Source organism: Zalophus californianus, chromosome 7 (genome assembly GCF_009762305.2).
Source record: "Zalophus californianus isolate mZalCal1 chromosome 7, mZalCal1.pri.v2, whole genome shotgun sequence".
Taxonomy (NCBI): domain Eukaryota; kingdom Metazoa; phylum Chordata; class Mammalia; order Carnivora; family Otariidae; genus Zalophus; species Zalophus californianus.
The window spans coordinates 15,635,585-15,658,052 of NC_045601.1; the positions used below are offsets into that span (position 1 = coordinate 15,635,585).

Below are 22,468 nucleotides of genomic sequence, written 5' to 3' on the forward strand. Positions count from 1 at the left end.
TATGTGTGTATTTTTTTCCCTCCCAAATAGGCTTTAAAAGCTGGGAAGAAAGTGAAACTATCTCATGAAGAAGTTATGCAGAAAATGGGTGAACTCTTTGCCCTGAGGTAGAATTTTCTCTGTAAATAAAATTAATGTATGTGTGTAACAGTCTGAAAAAGACATTCCTGTACGTGTATAGTGAAAGGCGAGCGTGTGCCCTGATGGGAAGTGTATGCACTTTCACCTCACAGATGTTAAGCCGGCAAGGGGGCTCTTACCCATTAGAGGCACTTGGGCTGTACTAGGACTGCCCTGCAAGAAATTCTGTGTTCGCCCAGACATCACAATTAATCTACATTAAATCTATGTAAAGAAGCCCAGTAGATGTTCTTTGTGGGTAGAAAGATATATTCTAGAATTTGGGTAGTGGGAATTCTCAGTAAAAATATCTCATTGCATCTGGAGAATATAATGCTAAGCAAAATAAGCCAGTCAGAGAAAGACCAATACCATATGATTTCACTCGTATGTGGAATTTAAGAAACAAAACAAATGAACAAAGGGAAAAGAGACGAACCAAAAAACAGACTCTTAACTATAGAGAACAGATGCAGATGTTGGGGGGGCGGGTTGTAGAAATAGGAGAAGGGTACACTTATCATGACGAGTACTAAGCAATGTATCGAATTGATGAAGCTCCATATCGTACACCTAGTATAACTAATATAACACTATAAACTACATTGGAATTAAAATAATATATATATTATATATAGGAAGTAAATAATATATATATTAAGATAATATATATATTATTGCATGATATTGCTAAATAGAAGCAAGTGCTCCAGAAACGTTACATACTGTGTGTCAACTCTTGAGACGTGCCGTGAGGTGCCAGAGCTGGGACAGATGCTACGACAGTGCTTTTTTTTTTTTTTTTAAGGTTTTATTTATTTATTTGAGAGAGAGAGAATGAGAGACAGCACGAGAGGGAAGAGGGTCAGAGGGAGAAGCAGACTCCCTGCTGAGCAGGGAGCCCAATGTGGGACTCGATCCCAGGACTCCAGGATCATGACCTGAGCCGAAGGCAGTCGCCTAACCAACTGAGCCACCCAGGCGCCCACGACAGTGCTTTTTTATCCCAGGATTAACCTCTTACACTGAAATAACTCCTTTAGCTTTATTGGGTATGGATTCCGTCACATTCCCTCTAGGGCATACAGAAAAGGAAAGCAAGAGGGAAGTTAGGGCAATGACAGCTAAGTCCCAGCCGACCTGTAAGACCTCATCCATTTTAAAGATGCTGTCTGTTCTCAGAGATGGGAAGGAACGGTGTCTTAAGACTGGCGAAGGACATCAGTGCATCATTTTAAAGAAGTTTCTGAGAAGGTGTTCAGTTTATTCCATTTCTGCAATTTGCCCAGGATTTATGGGATGAAACATCCTGAATCTTGGCACGCTTCTCACCATGCAGCATCGCTCAGTGTCTTGTCCCTCCAAGTACACGGCACGAGCTGCTAGGGATCGCCGTAAAGGGTTTGAGAGTTGTTCCACATTTCCCCGCAGGGATTGGCCTAGAAAGAAGTGGTCCAGGATTTCTTCACCTCTGCGTTCCTCAGCTCATCTGAAGCCTTGAGCTCTCTAAGAAGTGGGGTGGAGACAGTCTCTATCCTCTTCTCTTGGTAATGCCAGCAGAATTTGATATGGCAGATGATAATCCTATCAAAACTCAGAAGTTAGGATTAAATATACGTAGGTTTGTGAACAGTTTCTGTAGTCTTACTGTTCTTATCCTAAGTTTTCTTCTCTTTACCACAAAAGTGCTTGTGTGTTATTAAAAGGAACACGGTAAATCTATGAATAGGTACATGGCAAGTTACAACATTGGGTGAAAAATTAAGTCCAAATTATGTATGGTACGATCCAATTTGTGTAAACAAACAAAAATGAGTATTCATCTTTATCTCGCTCTGTATGCATACCACACATACACATGAATGTATGCATGGAACAGGTCTGGAAGGACACAATAAAGTGTTCATGGGGCCTCAAGGATTTGAGTTGTGTTTTAGGGTAAGAGGGCCAACTACTGTTTTCTGAGTTCTTCTCTAGGGCTTTCTTTGTTACAGTGAACAACTCTATATATGTTACTTCTGTGCCTTAGATTTTCATTTAAAAGAAAGCATAGGCCTCTTACGTAAAAAGGTAGAAATTAAGAATGTGTGTGTATGTGCTTGTCCAGTGTTTGCACGAACACTGGGAGAATGGAGAGTAAGCTAACAGTGGTTCCGTGTCGTGGGTGGGAGAAAGGGAAAGATGGGAAGAAGAATAGGAGTGAGATTTGTCAGTTTACCTTTTCTCTCTTTTTTTACTTTTAAGGCATATGATTACCTATCCATCAAAAAATGTGTGTATCTTGTAAAAGTTAATGAAAACAGAAAAAAGCTCAGAAATTGAAAGCAAAATGAGGGTTTTTTTTTTTCCTAACTACTTCATAAATAACATTAACGTTAAAGATTGAGTTAATTTGGTTGCAAATTTTGAAATTCTTATGTAAATCTTTTTATTTATATATTTCTCAGAAGTATTACAAAGGTCAGCATTAACAAGTATCTTCGTAAAGTACTTTGTAAAAAGAAAGAAAATAGGGACTGTGATTTTTTTAATTCAAGATAAAAAGTTAAAATTTTTGTTTTTTTTTAAGACACCGTATAAACTTGAGTTCAGACTTCTTGATCACTCCCGATTTCTACTGGGACAGAGAAAACCTGGAACAACTTTATGATAAAACTTGTCAGTTCCTTAGCATTACTCGTCGAGTTAAGGTATGTATTTTGCACTTTTACTGAGAAAGACACATCTCTGCTTATAATTTGTGTGACCATGTGGAAGAGTAAATGTGTTTAACTGGTTTTGGAGAAATATCTTGTTTGACTTTGATTCAGATCTCTGGATTTCCCCTTCCCCATCTCCTAGATACAGACAGTTTTCAATACTTTTCTTTATTGCATCAGAGAATATTCTGATACTTGCTCTGCAGACTAGGTAAAAGTAGTGAGAGTTTAGAGGCCTACTCTTCCTTCAGCAAGCTCTTGTCGAGTCTCAAGCAAGACCTGAACCCAGGAGTTCATGGGTCCCAGGACTGTGATCATGGCAGCAAGAATAGAAATGAATTCAAGAAGGAATCCTCTAAGACAAATCAAGCAATTGGAGGCCAGGGACAAGGAAGAGTCAAGGATGACTGATGTTTGACAGGGAGGAAGATGGCAGAACACAGACAGGTGGGGCCAGGGGAGTGGAGGAGCAAAATTTAAGATACGTTGCGAGTAAGTGGCAGGAAGCCCTCCAGTGAGAACCATCACGCAAGCATTTAGAAGCATGGAAGCAAAATTGAGAAGAGTGACCTAGGTATCAAGAGAACGATGAAAGTGGGTGGAGGTGGTCATGATGGAGATAAACCACGTGGGGAAGGAGGGTAGGAAACAAAATGGATATTGTACAACGTGTGCACATAGTTCTATGACCTTTTATTACGTTGAGGTCCACGTAACCACGCGGTCAAATGCAGAGCTGTTCTGTCACCACAAAGATCTTGACCTGCCCCTTTCTGGTCACACCCCCTCCGCTCCCCACCAGCCCGAACCCCTGGTATGAGTAATCTATTCTCCATTTCCGTAATTTTGTCATTTTGAAAATGTTCTATAAATACAATCCCTACAGTGTGCGACTTTTAAAACTGACCTTTTCTCCTTGAGCATAATGCCCTTGCCATCCATCTAAGTTGTCGCCTGTGTCAAATCCTGCCCTCCTGTGCGTTACTTAAACATTTTTTGGAATTCCATTTTGATTTATCTATCTGTATATTTTTAGTATAACTCTTTGCATAGATATTTAGTGGTTGCCCTAGATATTATACATACATAGCTTATCACAGTCCACTGGTTTTGACCTTTTACCAGATTAAATCAAGTACAGAAATCTGCTATCCTTTACATCCCTTTACCCTCCAACATTTACAATATAATTGCCTGAACTGTTTTTCTGCAGATACCGAGAACTCCATCGCTGTTACAATTTTTGCTTTAACCATCAAATATAATTTAGAAAACTCAGGAGAAGGAAATTCTATTGTATTTGCCTATATTTTCATTCTTTGTGTCATTTTTCCTTCATGATGTTCCATGATTTCTTTTATTGATTCCTTCCTGTTTCAAGAACATTTTTTAGTTATTCCTTTAGGATAAGTCTGTAGAAACAGATTCTCCTGGTTGTCTTTTCTCTGAGACTCTCTTGATTTCCCCTTCCTTCCAAAGGATATTTTCACCAGCTCTAGGATTCTGGGCTGACCATTCTCTTCCAGCACCCGAAAAATGCTGTGGCGTCTAGTTCTAGGCTACTGGGTTTCTGATGGGATAATGTGAACGTCAGGTCCTTTCTTACACTCCCACACGTATGTGAGGCTCTGTTCACCTGTTTTCTAGTCTGTTTCCTCTGTGTTGTTCGTATGGGATCATTTCCATCGATCTGTCGAGTTCACGGATTCTTTCCTTCATCACCCTCATTCTGCTGCTGAGCCCATCATTGGGTTTTTTATTTTGCTTACTGTATCTTTCAGTTCTAAAATTTTCCTGTGATTCTTCTTATGCTTTCTATCTCTTTGCTGGGACTTTGGTTGTTTTTTTGGGTCATTTGTTTCAAGCATGTTCATAATGCTTATTGAAGCAGTTTTATGATGACTACTTTAAAATTCTTGTCAGATAATTTCAGCATCTGATTTATCTTGATGTTAACATCTACTGATTATCTTTTCTCAGTCCCTCCCACTAAGTTAGTACCTCCAGTTTCCGTCATTGCCTCAAGTGTTATGTTCAAGTGTTTTTGCTTCATATACAAGGACCTCCATGTTCTCTCCTCTTTTTCAATCTTATTTCCTACCACTTCCCCTCATTCATCCTATGCCCCATCAAAAATAAATGACTTACGGTGCGCCTGGGAGGCTCAGTTGGTTGAGCATCCTGCTCTTGATTTTGGCTCAGGTCATGATCTCAGGGATGTGGGATCAAGCCCCGCATCGGGCTCTCGCCTTCCCCCAGCTTGTGCGCATAGGCCCTCTCTCTCAAACAAATAAATAAAATCTTAAAAAAAAAAAAAAAAAAAAGGACTTACGATTTCAGCAGCCCACCATGCTTCATGGAATGCTATGGCAGCTCTGGTATCTACAAACTTTTCTCCAGGCCAGACATTTCCCCTTGAATAACAATATCGAAGTTACCTTAGTTGTCACTGACCTATGTGGTCCCAACTACAGTTGTCACTGACCTTGTCACCACCTCTGCCTGTATGGGCGCCTTCCAGCACAGGAGAGCAGAGGTCATTGCCAGCAGTCAGGGAAAGAGGCCCATCTTTAACTATGTCACCTTTAGCTGACACGAAAAGATTGATCAGTGATACTATAAGATTCAAATTTCAGTGGATTCCAAAATGGTTTTAGAGACTAAATGTCTTAACTAGACACGATTTGACAATCCAGGTGTCCGGTCGAAAAGCATTAGATTTGCATGGTTGTGGATTGGGCTGAAGTTCCAGAGGCTCTAAAAGGGATGCCAAAAGCTTTACAGAGTTGAGGGATCTCCTGTGATTGTATTAGTTAGCTATTACTGTGAAACAAATTGTTCCAAAACTGACTGGCTTAAAACAGCACTGTGTCAAACCCTGCCTTACAGTCTATGGGTCAGGAACCCGGGTCCAGCTTAACCAGGGCCTCCAAGTCTCTCTCAAGGCTGCAGTAATCTCAGGGATCGGCTGGGAAGGTGAACTTCCTAGTTAACCCATGTGTTGTTGACAAGACTCAGTTCATCTCAGGGTGTTGGGCTGAAGCCTCAGTTCCTCACAAGCTGTTGACCAGAGGCCTCCCTCAGTTCCCTGCCCCATAATCTTCTCTGGGGAGCAAGCACCTCCCACTGTGGCAGCTTGTTTCATCAGCCCGAGCAGGTGAGAGAAGGGGGCGGAGCACTACCAAGGCAGGACTCACAGTCTCTTGTAACCTAATCACAGCAATTACAGCCTATCACTTTCGTTGTATTCTCTTTGTTAGAAACAAGTCACTGGGCCCAGCCCACAGTCCAGGGGATGGGGTGAACGAGGACCTTTGGGTGGCATCTTAGAAGTCTGCCTAATACAGACGTCAGATTTTGAAAAAGATGGAGAAAATTTTAGAAACCTACTTAGTAAGCACTCTGACCCCCATCATCCTCACAGTGCGGTTACTTTAAAGATTCCCTGCTTCATGCCACCACCGGAACTGCCAGCAAGCATCACTGGTCTCGTGTTCTGAATCATCAGTAAGCCAACTGCCACTGCCACGTGGCTTGGGCAAGAAGGTTGATGCCAAAGAAATAATCTGATCTCTTACCTGGAAGGTGGCCATTTTTGTGTCTCTCCTCCCTATACAAGATGGGATTATTGGCATCAAGTCTACAACTGAGGACACCTTGAGTGAAGAATACCTTGACAACAAAATGGTCAGCTAATTCATGGCCAAGATCAAGTGCAAACATAAGAAAAACATCAGTGAGAACAAAAGGGCTCTGTAGGCTCCACCCCCTCTACTTGTAGTATGCTGAGCACCCCCTGTCTTCCAGTATCAAGGCCAGTTTAAGATTGAGTCCCTCCATGAAAGGATTGACGTGTAACCACTGTCACACATCAGCAGTTGGGAGAATCAGATGCTACCCAGTCTCTGGCACCCTAGACCTGTGGAGAAAGCCCCATGCAGTGCCAGCCAGACAAGGCACTAATCCCTCTGGGTGGCTATATTTATAGCCCCAAGATTTAACATCTCCTATGAGAAGAAGTAAAATTGAATTTATTCACAGATGACAGGATCTTATATGTAGAATGTCCTGAAGAATCTACAGAAAAGCTACTCCAGGGATGCCTTAGTCGGTTGGGCGTCTGCCTTCGGCTCGGGTCATGATCCCAACTGGGATCGAGCCCCGCGTCGGGCGCCCTGCTCCGCGGGGAGCCTGCTTCTCCCTCTGCCCCTCCCCCTGCTTGTGCGCTCTCTCTCTTTCTCTGACAAATAAAATCTTAAAAAAAACCTACTAGAACAAATTAGTGAATTTATCAGGTTGCAAAATGCAAGGTCACTTATAAAAAGTAATTTTCTTTATACTACCAATGAACAATTGGAAAATGAAAATTATGGAATACCATTTACAATAACATCAAAACGTCAGATTACTTAGGAATAAATTTTTTTTATTTTTTTTTAAGCTTTTATTTATTTATTTGACAGAGAGCAAGAGAGGGAACACAAGCAGGGGGAGTGGGAGAGGGAGAAGCAGGCTTCATGCTGAGCAGGGAGCCCGATGCGGGGCTCGATCCCAGGACCCTGGGATCATGACCTGAGCTGAAGGCAGATGCTTAACGACTGAGCCACCCAGGTGCCCCTTAGGAATAAATTTTTTTTAAAAAGATTTTATACATTTATTTGACAGAGAGAGCACAAGCAGGGGGAGCAGCAGAGGGAGAGGGAGAAGCAGGTTTCCCACCGAACAGGGACCCCGACGCAGGGCCCAATCCCAGGACCAAAAGCAGACGCTTAATGACTGAGCCACCCTGGCACCCCTCAGGAATAAATTTTTTTAAAAAATAAGATCTGTACCCTGAAAACTACAAAACATGGCTAAGAAACTAAATGAATGAAGACATACACCTACCATGTTTGTAAAACAGACGACTCAATATTATAAAGATGTTACTTCTGGAAATTGACCTGTGGATTCAACTCAATCCCTATCAAAATCTCAGCAGGCTTTTTTTATTTTAGAAGTAACAAGTTGATTTTAAAATGTAAATGCAAGAGTCCTAAACTAGCCAAAGCAATTTCGAAGAAAGGACAAAATTGTAGGACTTTTATTATCTGATTTTAAGACTTGAAGAAAATCAAGCTGCAGTAATCAGGATACTTGAATATTGGCATAAGAACAGACATATAGATTAGTGGAACAGAAGAGAGTTGAGAAATACACATATAAGCAATTGATTTTTTTTAAAGATTATAGTTATTTGAGAGAGACAGCACATCAGCAGAGGTGGGGGCAGAGGGAAAGGGAGAAGCAGACTCCCCGCTGAGCAGGGAGCCCGATGTGGGACCCGATCCCAGAACTCCAGGATCATGACCTGAGCCGAAGGCAGTCGCTTAACCAGCTGAGCCACCCAGGCGCCCAAGCAATTGATTTTTGACAAATATAAATCAGTTCAGTAACAAAGGGATAATATTTTCAACAAATGGTGCTGGAACAATTGGATAGCCGAACAGTATCCTTTAATTCACACCATTTTAGAATGGATCAGAGAGGGCGCCTGGGTGGCTCAGTTGGTTAAGCGACTGCCTTCGGCTCAGGTCATGATCCTGGAGTCCCGGGATCGAGTCCCGCATCGGGCTCCCTGCTCAGCGGGGAGTCTACTTCTCCCTCTGACCCTCCCCTCTCTCATGCTGTCACTATCTCATTCTCTCTCTCAAATATATAAATAAAATCTTAAAAAAGAAATTAAAAAAAAATGGATCAGAGACCTAAATATAAAAGCTAAAATTATAAAACTTCAGAAAGAAAATATAGGGGGAAAGCCTCATGACCTTCAGCCAGGCAAAGATTTCTTAGGACAAAAAAAAAAAGCATGAGGGGCACCTGGGTGGCTCAGTTGGTTAAGCGACTGCCTTCGGCTCAGGTCATGATCCTGGAGTCCCAGGATCGAGTCCCACATCCGGCTCCCTGCTCAGCGGGGAGTCTGCTTCTCCCTCTGATCCTCCCCCTTCTCATGCTCTCTCTATCTCATTCTCTCTCTCAAATAAATAAATAAAATCTTAAAAAACAAAAAGCATGAATCCTGGGGGGAAAAACTTCGTGAGTTGAGCTTCATCAAAACTAAAAAACTGCTCTTTGAAAGACACTGTTAAGAATATGAAAAGGCAAGCCACACAGCCTGGGAGGAAACATTCTCAGTAGACATACCCGACAAAGGACTTATCCAGCATATACAAAGAACTCTTTCTACTCAATGTTTAAAGGACAGCCCAGTTTTTTTAAATGCGCAGAAGAGGGGCACCTGGGTGGCTCAGTTGGTTAAGCAGCTGCCTGTGGCTCAGGTCATGATCCCGGGGTCCGGGTGTAGGGCTGTCTGCTCAGTGGGGAGCCTGCTTCTCCCTCTGCCCCTCCCCCTGCTCACCGTCACTCTCGCTGGCTCTCAAGTAAATAAATAAAAATTTATTTAAAAAATAAAAATAAATATATATAAATGAGCAAAAGATTTGAACAGACACCTCACAAAAAAAAAAATAATGCAATGGCCAAATGAGCATGAAAAGATGTTCAACGTCCTTGTTCACCAAGGAAGTGCGATTAAAACTACAATGTGATTTCACTACACACCCATTAAAATGGCTAAAATTTAAAAGACTAATGCCAAGTATTAATAAGGATGTGGAGCAATTGGAACTTCATTACTTGTGGGAATATAAATTGGTACAACAGCTTGGCAGTTTTTCATAAAATTAACCATTGTGTTACTGTAAGAGTCAACAATTCTACTTCTCTAACTATTTCACCAAGGAGAAATGAAAACACATGTCCTCATGCTGTCATACACAAATGTTCACAGCAGCTTTATTCATAATAGCCCAGAACTGGAAGCAGTCAGGTGCCCATCAGTAGGTGAGTGGATAAACAAATTGTGGCATATCCATACAGTGGAATACCACTCAGCAACAGTAAGTTAATTACTGATCCATGCCACAACATGGGTGAATATCAGAATCATGCCAAGTGAAAAAATCTAGACACAAAAACATGTGCTCTTGTATTTCCGGGATCTAGAAAGACAATTCGAATCAATAGGCACAGAAAGTAGATCACTGATTCCTTGGAGCTGGGGAGGGCTGAGTGGATGGGGCTATAGATTCCAAAGGAGCACAAGGGAACTTTTGGAGGTGATGGAAATGTAGTGTGGGCAGTTACAAGGGTATGCATTTGTCAAAAGTCTTCCAGTTGTGCACTTAGAATGGCTGCATTTTATCCTGAGTAAATTATGCCTCAGGAAAGCTAATTTGAAAATAAAGCATCTTGTGAGAATTCTGTAATAACAGACTAAACAAAAACATCAGTGTTGATGAGACACATTCACTGGGGACAAGTTTGAAAGCACTCAGAGTTACTGCTCTTGGATGTCTCTCTTTCTCTTGGAATGGAGACTCATGATGGAATCATGATCGGTGTGATGAGGTATAAAGTCATTGCCACCAAGCAGATGCAGACCTTCTCTACCTCTTCTGATAATCAGCCTGCTGTGCTTAATTGAGTCAATAAAAGTGGCTGAGCAATAACCAAGATAACCAGCTGCTTCCCCAGCCCATCCTGTCTTCCCTCAAATCATGGTTCTGTAATATGGATGCCCAGAGTGTCCTTCACATGTCCCCCGTGGACAAGACTACAGGAAAGGAGAAACAAGATCATGGTCACCAACTGTGAAGGTGGTTTGAGGGTATTGCTCAGAGGAGAGGTATCAAGATAAGGCTGTCTTTCAAGAACTTCCTCAGCGTGAGTGGTACGTTCAACAGGAATGCCAGAGTTGAAGATAAGAAAGGTCAAAGCAGGATCAATAATGAAGATGAAGTGCGATGAAATCATCAACTAGCGGGACAAAAATCAAACTGCTAGGAAGGAAGGGGAAACCTGGACAAAGTGCCACTGCATCATCACTCTGCTAACCCAGGAGGGACACCTCCAGTGGAGACACCATTGGAGGGCTGACTGCATAGCCCAGAGACCCGGTGGGGTGGAGTCCAGTCAGTCCCCAAATTGGAAAAGTCCTGGAACAAGTCAGTTCTGTGGCAGTTTTTTTTTTTTTTTAATCTCGTATGAACTAGATATAACGAAAGTACTGCTGGCTTCTCGGTCCTTAACTCAGTACATTGGGAGAATGCATACATTGCAGTTAATCAGAATAAAAATTAGAGTCTTTTTAAATTTCACACCATCATAGATACATCTGTAGCGGATTTTCAAGTTGATGTGATTTGATTTGTTTGGTACCTTTGAGCCAGGACCATCCCTGGTTGCATTTTGCCTAATGAGCCCAAGTGTCACGTCCTTGGGAAGGTTTTGCATCTGGTCTGTGCCTCTGTGTTTATGGAGTACTTTGTACAAATCCCTCGCGTGCAGCCCTTACACACTGCATCTTCGCGTTCTGATTACGCGTACAGACCGGGTTCCTGGTGAGGGCCTTCTTCCGGTTCATAGACCACCACCTTCTTACTGTGTCCTCACATGGCAGGAGAGAGAGTGCTGTCTCATGGCCCCTCCTCTTCCTGTGAGGACACTAATTCCATCACACTAATTCTTCCATGCCCTCATGACCCCATCTATACCTGATCACCTCCCAAATGCCCCATCTCCAAATACCATCACCTTAGGCATTAGGGTTCCACCATAAGAATTTAAGGGGGACACAAACATTAAATCCATAAAACCAACAGTCCCCGAAACTCCGCTTTATTTTTTCTTTAGGAGCTAAAATTCAAGACTCATTTTAATTATCTTTATAAATTACATATTTCTACCACATCTTTATTGGATTCTAAGTTAGGAACTGGGGCAAGATAGCTAAAAGTAGAAGAAGCAATGTATTAGGGGGGAAAGGGACTTACAGGAAATTGGAGCTACACTCGTGGGATTCCCCCTCTCCTTCCTTAAAACACAGCAGCAAAAGGGATAGAAGCTACTTCCCCCCCCCCCCCAAATATCTAAATATATGATGGGCACACCAGAGACGGAGGGATTATTTGGCTCATGGGCCCAGAGGGCAAGGGATGTGGATTGGGACCTCTAGCGGGTAGTTGGCTGCGGGGCATGATGGCCACATGGGTTTGAACTACATTTCACTTTATCTAATGGACTTGGACATTCTGTTTCTGAAAACTCATTACATAGCAACTAAAACTTTCGCTCATCAGAATTCCTTTGGTAACTGACAGTTTTTATGGAACTCTCCTCACATCTCACATCCCACTGAATCTGTCTCCCCTTTAGCAGAGGTACCCAATTATCATTACCGTCGCCACCTTCGTGGCTTGATTGAGTCGTTACAGCTAATTGTTCTTCATCTCCCAGGCCCGCTCTGAGCCATCTTTTTGGTGTTAAGTCTTCCACGAGTTACCAAGCATACTTAAAAGTTCCCAGACTATGCTTCTCAGCGTATTTTCCTTTTTTTTTTTTAAGGTTTTATTTATTTATTTGAGAGCGAGAGAGAACACAAGCGGGGGTGGGGGGGCGCAGAGAGAAGCAGACTTCCCGCTGAGCAGGGAGCCCGATGTGGGCCTCCATCCCAGGACCCCGGGATCATGACCTGAGCCGAAGGCAGACGCTTCACCGACTGAGCCGCCCAGGCGCTTCGTCTCAGCAGCGCTCCTCTTTGGTTCCATGACTTCTGCTCCCGTGTTTCTTGATGACTTTCAAGTACATACCTCTGTTCTCTGCTTGCCTTCCAGGTGTTTCCCATTGCCTACTAAATCACACACGTCTTCCACACTGACATATCTCATAGTATCCCTTTGAGAGTCGGTTCTCTGAGTCACTCCACACTAGAATGTCGGCTCCCTGAGATCAGAGACCAAGATTATTTTCTTCCCTGTTATCTTCCCAGTTCTTGGGCAAGGCCTCACATAGAGCACATGCTCAGTAAATATTTGTAGAATTAATCGGTGATTAAGATTTCAAAATGAAACCCATGGTATTCTCCCAGAAAACACTGAACCTTCTCTGTTCTCCCTTTCGGCTTGTGGCAGGACCACTGGCCTCCTCCCTCTGTCAGTCAACCAGAAAACTGAAAGGCGTGGTGGTTTCCTCTTTCTCCTTCACCCTCCACGTCCAGTCACACTGCCCTTTTCATTTTCTTCTCAGTGCCATTCGTTCATTAACAGATATTTACGGAAAGTCTGCATGATAGGCCCTGGGCTGGTGAAACGGGGATGCCATACTGACCCCTGCCTTCGGGCCCCCCGCCTATAACACTCCTGCTGCCGCTCCCCACCTTTCTCCTCTGGACTATTCTCAGACCTTCTTGACTGTTCCCCAGCCTCTCCGCTGGACCCTTTAGCTGGAAGGCAGAGATGTGTCTGTATTATTCACCACTCCATCTCCTCTGCCCAGCACAGTGTGGTCCACACAACCAATATTTGAAGACTGAACAAAGGACCCCACATTACCTACAGAATAAAATTCCAACGTTGCAGCATGGTGTAGTAAGTTTCTCTTGGGGCTGTGACAAATTATCCCAAACTGGCTTAACATGAATATATTGTATGACAGCTCTGTAGGTCAGAAGTCTGACATAGTCTCTGAGCCCAAATCAAGGTGCTGGCAGCGTTGTGTTCCTTTCTGGAGGCTCTGTGTAGGAAAAGGTGCTTCCCTTGCCTTTTGCAGTTCCTACAGGTTGCCCACATTCCTTGGCTTGGAGCCCCTTCCATGTAACAGATGAGTTGAGGTCTCCTCACGTGGCATCACTTTCCTAAGCTCTTGTACTTGCCAGTTCCACTTTTAAGGATCCCTGTGATTCCACTGGACCCTCCCCCGCCCCCAGATAATCTAGGTTTATCTCCCTGTCAGGGTCAGCTGATTTCCAACATTAATTCCATACACAGTCATAACTCTCCTTTGCCATGTCCTATTCACAGGTCCCAGGAATTAGGGGCTACAGTTCCTCTCACAATTTGGCACTAACTTACCTTTTTTTTTTAAAGATTTTATTTATTTATTTGAGAGAGAGAGAGAGAGAGAGAAACAGCATGAGGGGGGAGAAGGTCAGAGGGAGAGGCAGGCTCCCCGCTGAGCCGGGAGCCCAATGCGGGACTCGATCCCAGGACTCCAGGATTATGACCTGAGCCGAAGGCAGGCGTTTAACTGACCGAGCCACCCAGGTGCCCGGCACCTGCCAATTTAGAGCCTACTTCACATTTACCACCTCTGTGATACCATCCCTGTTTTCTCGTGCTCCCTCATCCGTGTGCATGTAACATGCGTGACTCTATAGCTAAATGAAATAGGAAGCATGCGCTAATGGGGACTCTATTGCTTGCACACCACAGAAAAGTTTGAACGAGCTTACCTATCTATCACCACGTACTGCTGAGAAGAACAAGGCTAGAGTGTGGGAATGGGGAACGTCTGTCGCACAGACCCAATTAAATCAGTCAGGACTCTTTCCTCAGCACCTTCCCCAAGGAGCCAAGTTGGCGTCCTTGTGGCCTTCTCTGTGGGAATGGGAGAAATGGGTGTGGGAAGAGGGAATTTCCAAGCTACATTTCACTCTGCCTGGCAACTTCAAAGGACTGGATGTGTCCCACGCTTTGGCCAACCATAGGGAAGTGGGCATTATGGTTGGCTAAGCCTGGGTCATATAGCCACCCCTTCACCCTGGGGCTTTTGTGGGGAGCGCTGGGGAGGGTGTCAGGTAGGTGCTGAGATCATGGTTGGCCACATCCGGTGGTTGAAAATAGTGGAAGAGTAACTCCCCAAGGTGTAGGGGGCCGGGGGGAAGGGTGCTGAGCTGCCAGCAGATGGCTGTGAGGCCGAATGAAGTAAGTGCTAAAACAAGGAAACCAAGTGCTTTAGGAGCACCGAGGAAAGAGCAGGCTGGGAAGGCAGAGATGCCATCCTCTGAAGCATGACCGGACCAAATGATCTGGGATTGTTTCATGGTATTGAGAAGGCAATGGACTGGTAAAATGTTTAAAAGCTGTTGAATAGGGGAGTGACATGATCCAATCCAACTGCTTAGAATGAGAACTCTGATGCCAGTGGGGGGCGGGGGCAGTGGATCTGTTCTTAACAAATAACGAATATTTCATGTAGTATTAAGGAAAGCTAACAAAGGGATAGATTCAAGACTGTCCACCATGGGGCATAACTATAGGGAGTGGGAATTAGAGATCAAAGATCTCCACCCCAGGGGCGCCTGGGCGGCTCGTCCGTTGAGCGACTGCCTTCAGCTCAGGTCATGATCCCAAAGTCCCAGGATCGAGTCCCATGCCAGGCTCCCGGCTCAGCGGGGAGCCTGCTTCTCCCTCTGCCTGCCACTCCCCCTGCTGGTGCTCTCTCTCTCTCTCTCTCTCTCTGTCAAATAAATAAATAAATAAATAAATAAGTAAATAAATAACGTCAAAAAAAAAATAACCTCCACCCCAGGTGACTGGGAAGACGGCGTGACCTGATCGGAGAAAGGGAACCCAGGCCAAGGGATAGACTTGGACAGGGTGTCAATTTTAGTTTGAGAAACATTAAATTTGAGGTGTGGTCAGGAAACCCATTAGATGTTTTATAGGCAGTTAGAATTTCAGTCAGAGAAGAAACCAGAATTAAACAGTTATATTTGGGAGTAGAAAAGAGATAGTAGTTTAAGTCTTTCCCAAAATGTGGGATACATATACTTGTCCAAGAGATGAATTTAGGTGACACATGGACCCTGAACTAGTTTGGTTTTAGTGGTGTAGTGGCTCCTGGTGGACCCTCTAGTGTATGCTACTCCCCTTTCCCTGGCGTCGGGCTCAGCTTCCTGTAGGCAGCACTGTTTCACATCACACTGCTGTCCATTTATGGCGATGACAGTTTACTTTTAAAATAAACAAATTAAGCAAAGTCTTCTGGAAATTACGTACTGGTGGCACATACACATCACAGAAATAGTGATGGTGGGATGCAAAGTTTAGGGAGCGTCTACACAAACCGAAGTGGATGAGATGGTGCAAGCGGAGCGTGGAGCTAGAAGGCAGGAAGGAGAAGATCAGGACTTTGGGAAGCGTCATCTAAGGGCGAGAGGAGGTAGAGAAAACCCAGGAGGAGATGCCGTCAGAGGTAGAACCTGGGTCTTAGCGGAGAAAAAGCCAAAGGAAGTGTGCATTTCAAGGTGGTGTCAAATGCTTGAGTTCACCGAGGTTTAGAACCAAGAAAAGTTGTTAGATGCACTAACTCGGAGACATTTGGAGGTTCCAGAAGAGTGGCAATATGCAACTCCGAAGGGCTAAAGAATAAACTCGGTGATGAGGACGTGGAGGAAGAACGCGTCTGTTTAGTCAGAGGTAAAAGAAAATGCAAGAGGGTCAGGCCCACACCTTCAAGGGAGAAGCAAGCCTGAGGATGAGCATGTTGATAGACCAAGATCCGAGCAGCCAATAGAAACAGAAAGGAGGGGAGGAAGGGAGGACAGAAGGCGGCACTGTTTAAGCATTTACACAGAGTAGAAACTAGGGGATGGCCACAAAGGCAGGAAGCATGGCGAATATGTGCTTATGACTGTGGTCCCTTGTGTTCTCATTATTGAGGCCGTTTATCTGATTTTTAAGTATTTATTTGGGAGAGAGGGAGGAGAGAAAAAGCACAAGTGGGGATGGGGTGCAGAGGGAGAGGAAGAAGCCAACTCCCCACTGAGCAGGGAGCAGGACGTGGGGCTGGATCCCGGGACCCTGAGATCATGACCCAAGCGGAAGGCAGACGCTGAACCGACTGAGCCACCCAGGCGCCCCTGAGGCAGTCTTGTGCGCTGTGTACAACCATAGTACATATGTACATAGTACATAAGGTACGCTGACGGAAGTCAGTCCCCAAACATGCGTCTGTGACGATTGTCTCAAATTTCCAGACCAAACCCCTTGCCCTCCCCATGCCCCATAAATAATCAGGGGGAATCAAACTATTTTAAAAAAGGTTTCCAGGGCGCCTGGGTGGCTCAGTTGGCTAAGCGACTGCCTTCGGCTCAGGTCATGATCCTGGAGTCCCGGGATCGAGTCCCGCATCGGGCTCCCTGCTGCTGAGCGGGGAGTCTGCTTCTCCCTCTGACCCTCCCCCCTCTCATGTGCTCTCTCTCTCATTCTCGCTCTCTCAAATAAATAAATAAATAAATAAAAACTTTAAAAAAAAAAGGTTTCCAGACTTCTTCCCATTTCCAAAAGAAAGATTAAGGAGGTACAACTACCAGTGGTCACATCCAAGTCTTAAATTCAAAGATTCTGTTTTCTGGGGGCGCCTGGCTGGCTCATTCTGTAGCGCGTGTGACTCTTGATCTCGGGGTCATGAGTTTAAGCCCCACATTGGGTGTAGAGGTTACTTAAAAATAAAATCTTTAAAAAAAACAAAAACCCCAAAGATTGTTTTCTGTGACCCTGCCCCAACCAGCATGTGGTGGGGCATCAGAACCCAGAAGCTCCACAGTTCAGCACTAAAAGCAGTGCCAACTAGTGGCAAGTGTGCAGCAGGTCAAATGGTACGGTTTGGAGGTTTGCGCAGAACCTGAACAATTTTAGAAGGTAATCAGTTTTTATCATCTTTTGGGCGTTTCAGCCACAATGCATGTTTCCAATTTGCCTTTTTTTTTTAAAGATTTTATTTATTTGAGAGAGAGAGACACAGCGAGAGAGGGAACACAAGCAGGGGGAGTGGGAGAGGGAGAAGCAGGCCTCCCGCCGAGCAGAGAGCCTGATGCGGGGCTCGATCCCAGGACCCTGGGATCATGACCTGAGCTGAAGGCAGACACCCAACGACTGAGCCACCCAGGCGCCCTCCAATTTGCCTTTCTTAACTACTAAACTCCCAAGGCCAGCTACCAAAAACTAGGACTCAAAAACTTTATTTTTTACATCTTCCATCAAAATCTCAGGAATGTAAGAGCTTCAGTAGGTAAAGTACTTCTTGCAGTTCAATCTGCATTACAGTGTCTCTAGATGGATTCAGATGCAGGCTCACATTGGCAGGTTGCCTTGGGGAGAGAACGGAGCAAGAATTGGAGGATAAATTCTGTTTACCTATTTCAGACCTTTGGAATTTTGATATGTGACGTGACTTAGTTCTTAAACTTGTTTAAATATAAATCCAGGGTACTGGGGTGCCTGGGTGGCTCAGTTAAGCGACTGCCTTCGGCTCAGGTCATGATCCTGGAGTCCCGGGATCGAGTCCCGCATCGGACTCCCTGCTCAGCGGGGAGTCTGCTTCTCCCTCTGACCCTCCCCCCTCTCATGTGCTTTCTCTCATTCTCTCTCAAATAAATAAAATCTTAAATATATACATATATAAATAAATACAGGGTACTTCCTAAAATTTTTCTAATGCAGGTTATGAATGAAAAACTTCAGCACTGCATGGAGCTGACAGATCTAATGCGGAATCACCTGACTGAGAAAAGGGCACTCCGCCTGGAGTGGATGATCGTAATCCTTATCACCATTGAGGTAAATAGATGAAAACAAGGGCACCTGGCTGGCTCAGTCAGTGGAGTATGCCACTCTTGGTCTCGGGGCTGTGAGTTCAAGCCCCACATTGGGTGTAACTAAAAAATAAATAAAAATTAAAAAATAAAAGGAAAATAAAGATAATTTGACATAGAAAATGACAGTGGAAAAGAGCATGGCTTTGTTCTAATTACTTAGTCTATTTGGAAGTGAGGCCCAAGTTTCAAGTAACTGTGGTAATATTGCAAATGCACAAAGTGTGATTTTTGGAGGAGTTCTGTATTTGAAGATAGCATTTAGAGAAAGTTCTAGCTGCAGATTTATAATGTACAACCTAGCAGCAAGTACCTTTGCCTCACATCTGCAGCTTGCCATGTGGGAAAGACTTCAGAAGCGTTTTTAATTAATCACAATTTTGGAAAAATCGTTTTTATAAACATAGGGGTTTTTTTGTTTTTTAAGATTTTATTTGACAGAGAGAGACAGCGAGAGAGGGAACACAAGCAGGGGGAGTGGGAGAGAAGCAGGCTCCCCATCAAAAGGGGAGCCCGATGCGGGGCTCCATCCCAGGATGCCGGGATCATGACACGAGCCGAAGACAGACGCCTAATGACTGAGCCAACCAGGCGCCCGTTTTAGTTTTTACCAGTAATTTGCTATGAAATTAATCAATCTCACTTTTTATCACCCTAAGGTAATGTTTGAGCTGGGACGAGTATTTTTTTTGATCAAGTGATAACCAGAGAAAAGTATCAGTGCAAGAGATACTCAAGTTCTACAATCAAAAATAAATGCTCACTGTTGGGGGAATCTATTTAATTGGTATTTAATATTTTTTAAATCAGTAAGTTGTGATGATCTTTTTCAGCTCCTGTATGTACTTGCTGCTTGAATAAAAATTATGAAGAAGCTGGTGTTTGGGTCTTTAACACTAAGAATTTGAAAGGAAGATATTTTAAAAGAACTATAGAAAGCTTAACACCTAGGAAATCTAGGCAAAGATACTTATTAAAGCCAAAAGGCTTAGATTTTGGACACTATCCCCTCACCTGTCTCCAGGAAATCCCAATCCCAGCCCTAAGAGAACCATACAGGAAACTCTGGTGTTGAAGTAAATACGTAAGACAGGTTTGTGATGACAAGACTGAGTTTTATATACCTACTTTGGATGGCATAATTTCAGTATGCCTGCTCACTGGCACTTCATTTATCAGTACTATCCATGCCTTTACTACCAATCTAGTCAAAACATTCTTCCCACACATTTTTTTTTTTAGTTTCACACATACTTTGGGGAAATGAAAAAATGCCAGGAACAAAGAACTTGATATTTATGTGCTTACCATCTTGAATTGATAAACATGTTTAAAAAGCAGGGCACCTGGGTGGAACAGTTAAGTGTCCAACTCTCGGTTTCAGCTCAGCTCATGGTCTCAGGGTGGTGAGATCGAGCCCCATGTTGGGCTCTGCCCTCAGCACATACCCTGCTTGAGACTCTCCCTCCCCAGTCCCCCCCCATGCTCTAAAATAAATCTTTAAAAAGTAAATTCCTTTTTATCTTCATTTTTATGCATAACCCCCACTTGTCCCATATGCTTCCCACCACAATGAATTTAAGTTTTTCCATACATTATAGTTCACCGTTAAGTGGGGGGTTAGATGCACCCACCCCCCAGTTGAAAATCTGTATCATCTTTGACCCCCCCAAACTTTACTAATAGCCTATTGACCAGAAAATGTACCAATAAGTCAATTAACACATTTGTTGTTTTTACTGTATTCTTAAAAAATAAGGCAAGATAAAGGTTGAGAAGATGTGTTTATATACTCTATGTACTGTATGGAAAAAACCCATCTGCATATAAATGGAACTGTGAAGTTCAATGAAACCTGTTATTCAAGGTTTATATCCATGAATACAGTATTACTGTTCTAAATTGAGACACTTGGGCGCCTGGGTGGCTCAGTCGGTTAAGCGACTGCCTTCGGCTCAGGTCATGATCCTGGAGTCCCAGGATCGAGTCCCGCATCGGGCTCCCTGCTCGGCAGGGAGTCTGCTTCTCCCTCTGACCCTACCCCCTCTCATGAGCTCTCTCTCTCATTCTTTCTCTCAAATAAATAAATAAAATCTTTTAAAAAATAAATAAATAAATAAATTGAGACACTTAATTTTGCAATTTAACTGCTACACAGTATTTCACCTTGAGAATACACATCAATCTATACCCTATTTTTATGTACCAATTTTATGTACCCTATTTTATGTACCAATCTATACCTTATATTTTATGTAAGGTAAACATCCTGGTACCATTTTCAGCACACTGCAAGAGTCCTTGAGTAGCAGTCTAAGGTACCTATAATCCCAAGATTTCCCAAGGAACATGTGGGCATGCAGAGTTCAAGGAATGCTTTCTAGATCCTTAGGTTCCACAGAAGCACTTACATAAAGCTGCTGTGCCTGGGTACACACCTGCAGCCAATGTATGAAGGCTGTCTCCTTTCCCATCTTCCCTTCTCGCCCACCTTCAATTTTAGTTTGGCCCACTGTATTTAAATGCCTATAAATATATTTAACCTACATTCAGACCTCTTTGGGAAGTCAACAAGAACACAATTTGAAATATTGGCCAACAAAGCTTTCTAACTTAATGGGAACCATACAATCCCCCACCTATTAAGAGGGCCATTTCCAATAAAGTTCTACTCCAAGTATCAATATGTACAATTGCTGTTTGGGTCAACTGTGTGTTAATTACAACAATTTTAACAACAAAATATGAACATCTGGTGCCTTATGGTCATGGCAAAATCTAACAATTTACATACAAATATGCTACAAAAAACAAAAGGATAATCAGTAAGACCTTCAAGCATAAAAATTTATTAGGTAAACATTTTGGGGGGGGAATTAAGTTTTTAAAGGAACAGTGTTAAATCTGAATTGTTTACTTATGTTTATTAAAGCAATCATGGTAGACACCAACTCATTACAGTATTACATTCCACTAGATACACTAAAGACATATAATACCTTTATTTTTAAATCAGTATTTATGATTCATCAGAAACTGCATCTTTTTCAGCTACTTAAATTTATGATAAAAGCTTCAACTTTAGTTATAGGAAAGAGGTGTTATTTTTTTTTAATTATTTTAGGTTATGTAAGGGGATTTTCATGTTCACAACTTCTGTAATATCAAAATGACCAAGAAATCCTACCAGAAGACAGAGGAGAGCCTCAAGTACATTCACCAGTGGCCTTGGAAGCACTCCTCAAAATGTTATCAAATTTCTATCACTCATGAGAATACAGTGATTAAGACCAACCTGGATTTGAATTCCTCACTACCACCTATTAGTTGTATCACCTTAGGCCAATCACTGAACCTCTCTGGGTCTCAGTTTCTTTTGTAAAATGGGCTTAACAGTACCCCTACCTCTTAAAGAGTTGCTGTGAGGATTAATGGACTTAACATACATGAAGCTATGAGTTTACTGTTACTACAATCCATCTGAGTAAAAATCCACAGGATTCTGAGATTAAATGTTGGTTGAATCAAATCACTAGCGCCCCCCCCCGCCCCAGCTTCGAATCCAATTGAGAAACATCATGAGAGGCTTAAAGACTGACGTTAGCGAATCCTGCACCTAAATAGATGGAGCACTTCACTTAAATAAAAGTAGTATTTCCACTGTTTAAAATGAGTTGGCTATTCAGTGCAAGCCCCAAAAGGCTTTTAAATTGGACACATTTTGTATGTACCAGGCAGCCGCCAAGAGGCATTCTGGGTGCCTTCTCACATACCACAGCAGTCAGAAGCAGGAATGGTTTTTACATATAAAATCAATCTATTACAGTATCAGAAACTTTTTTTTTGCCAAAACTTAATCTTTTCACTTATTTTTAATTATTCCTCGGTCTCTCACAGCAGTTTTTCCCCAAGTGTGGTGCTCAGACCAACTCCATCAGCAAACACCTGAGTGTCCATGATTTATAGATTCCTGTATTCTGCAATCAGGATTTCCGAGGCTGCAACTAAGGAATGACTTTTACAACTCTCCAAAAGATTCCCATGCTCACTAAACTGTGAGTACCACTAACTAAGACTATTTACTGACTTGTCCTCACTTTATAGATACAGACTTTCAGTAATTCATTAGCACCCTCTTGCTCCATTTAATGTAGTAAGTACAGGGGATTCAATT

The 22,468-nt window shown here is 43.1% G+C and overlaps 1 protein-coding gene across 1 annotated transcript in view; it reads left to right on the plus strand.

The window, feature by feature from the left end:
* Positions 1–19,278, plus strand: part of RMND1 (required for meiotic nuclear division 1 homolog) — a 41,361-nt gene extending 22,083 nt beyond the window's left edge. Inside the window, exons 9-12 of the mRNA XM_027603984.2 lie at positions 31–107; positions 2,690–2,810; positions 18,143–18,259; positions 18,954–19,278. Of these exons, the coding sequence (XP_027459785.1) occupies positions 31–107; positions 2,690–2,810; positions 18,143–18,259; positions 18,954–18,995 (357 nt within the window). The 3' untranslated portion in view covers positions 18,996–19,278. The remainder of the gene's footprint in view (positions 1–30; positions 108–2,689; positions 2,811–18,142; positions 18,260–18,953) is intronic.
* The last annotated feature ends 3,190 nt before the right edge of the window (positions 19,279–22,468 follow it).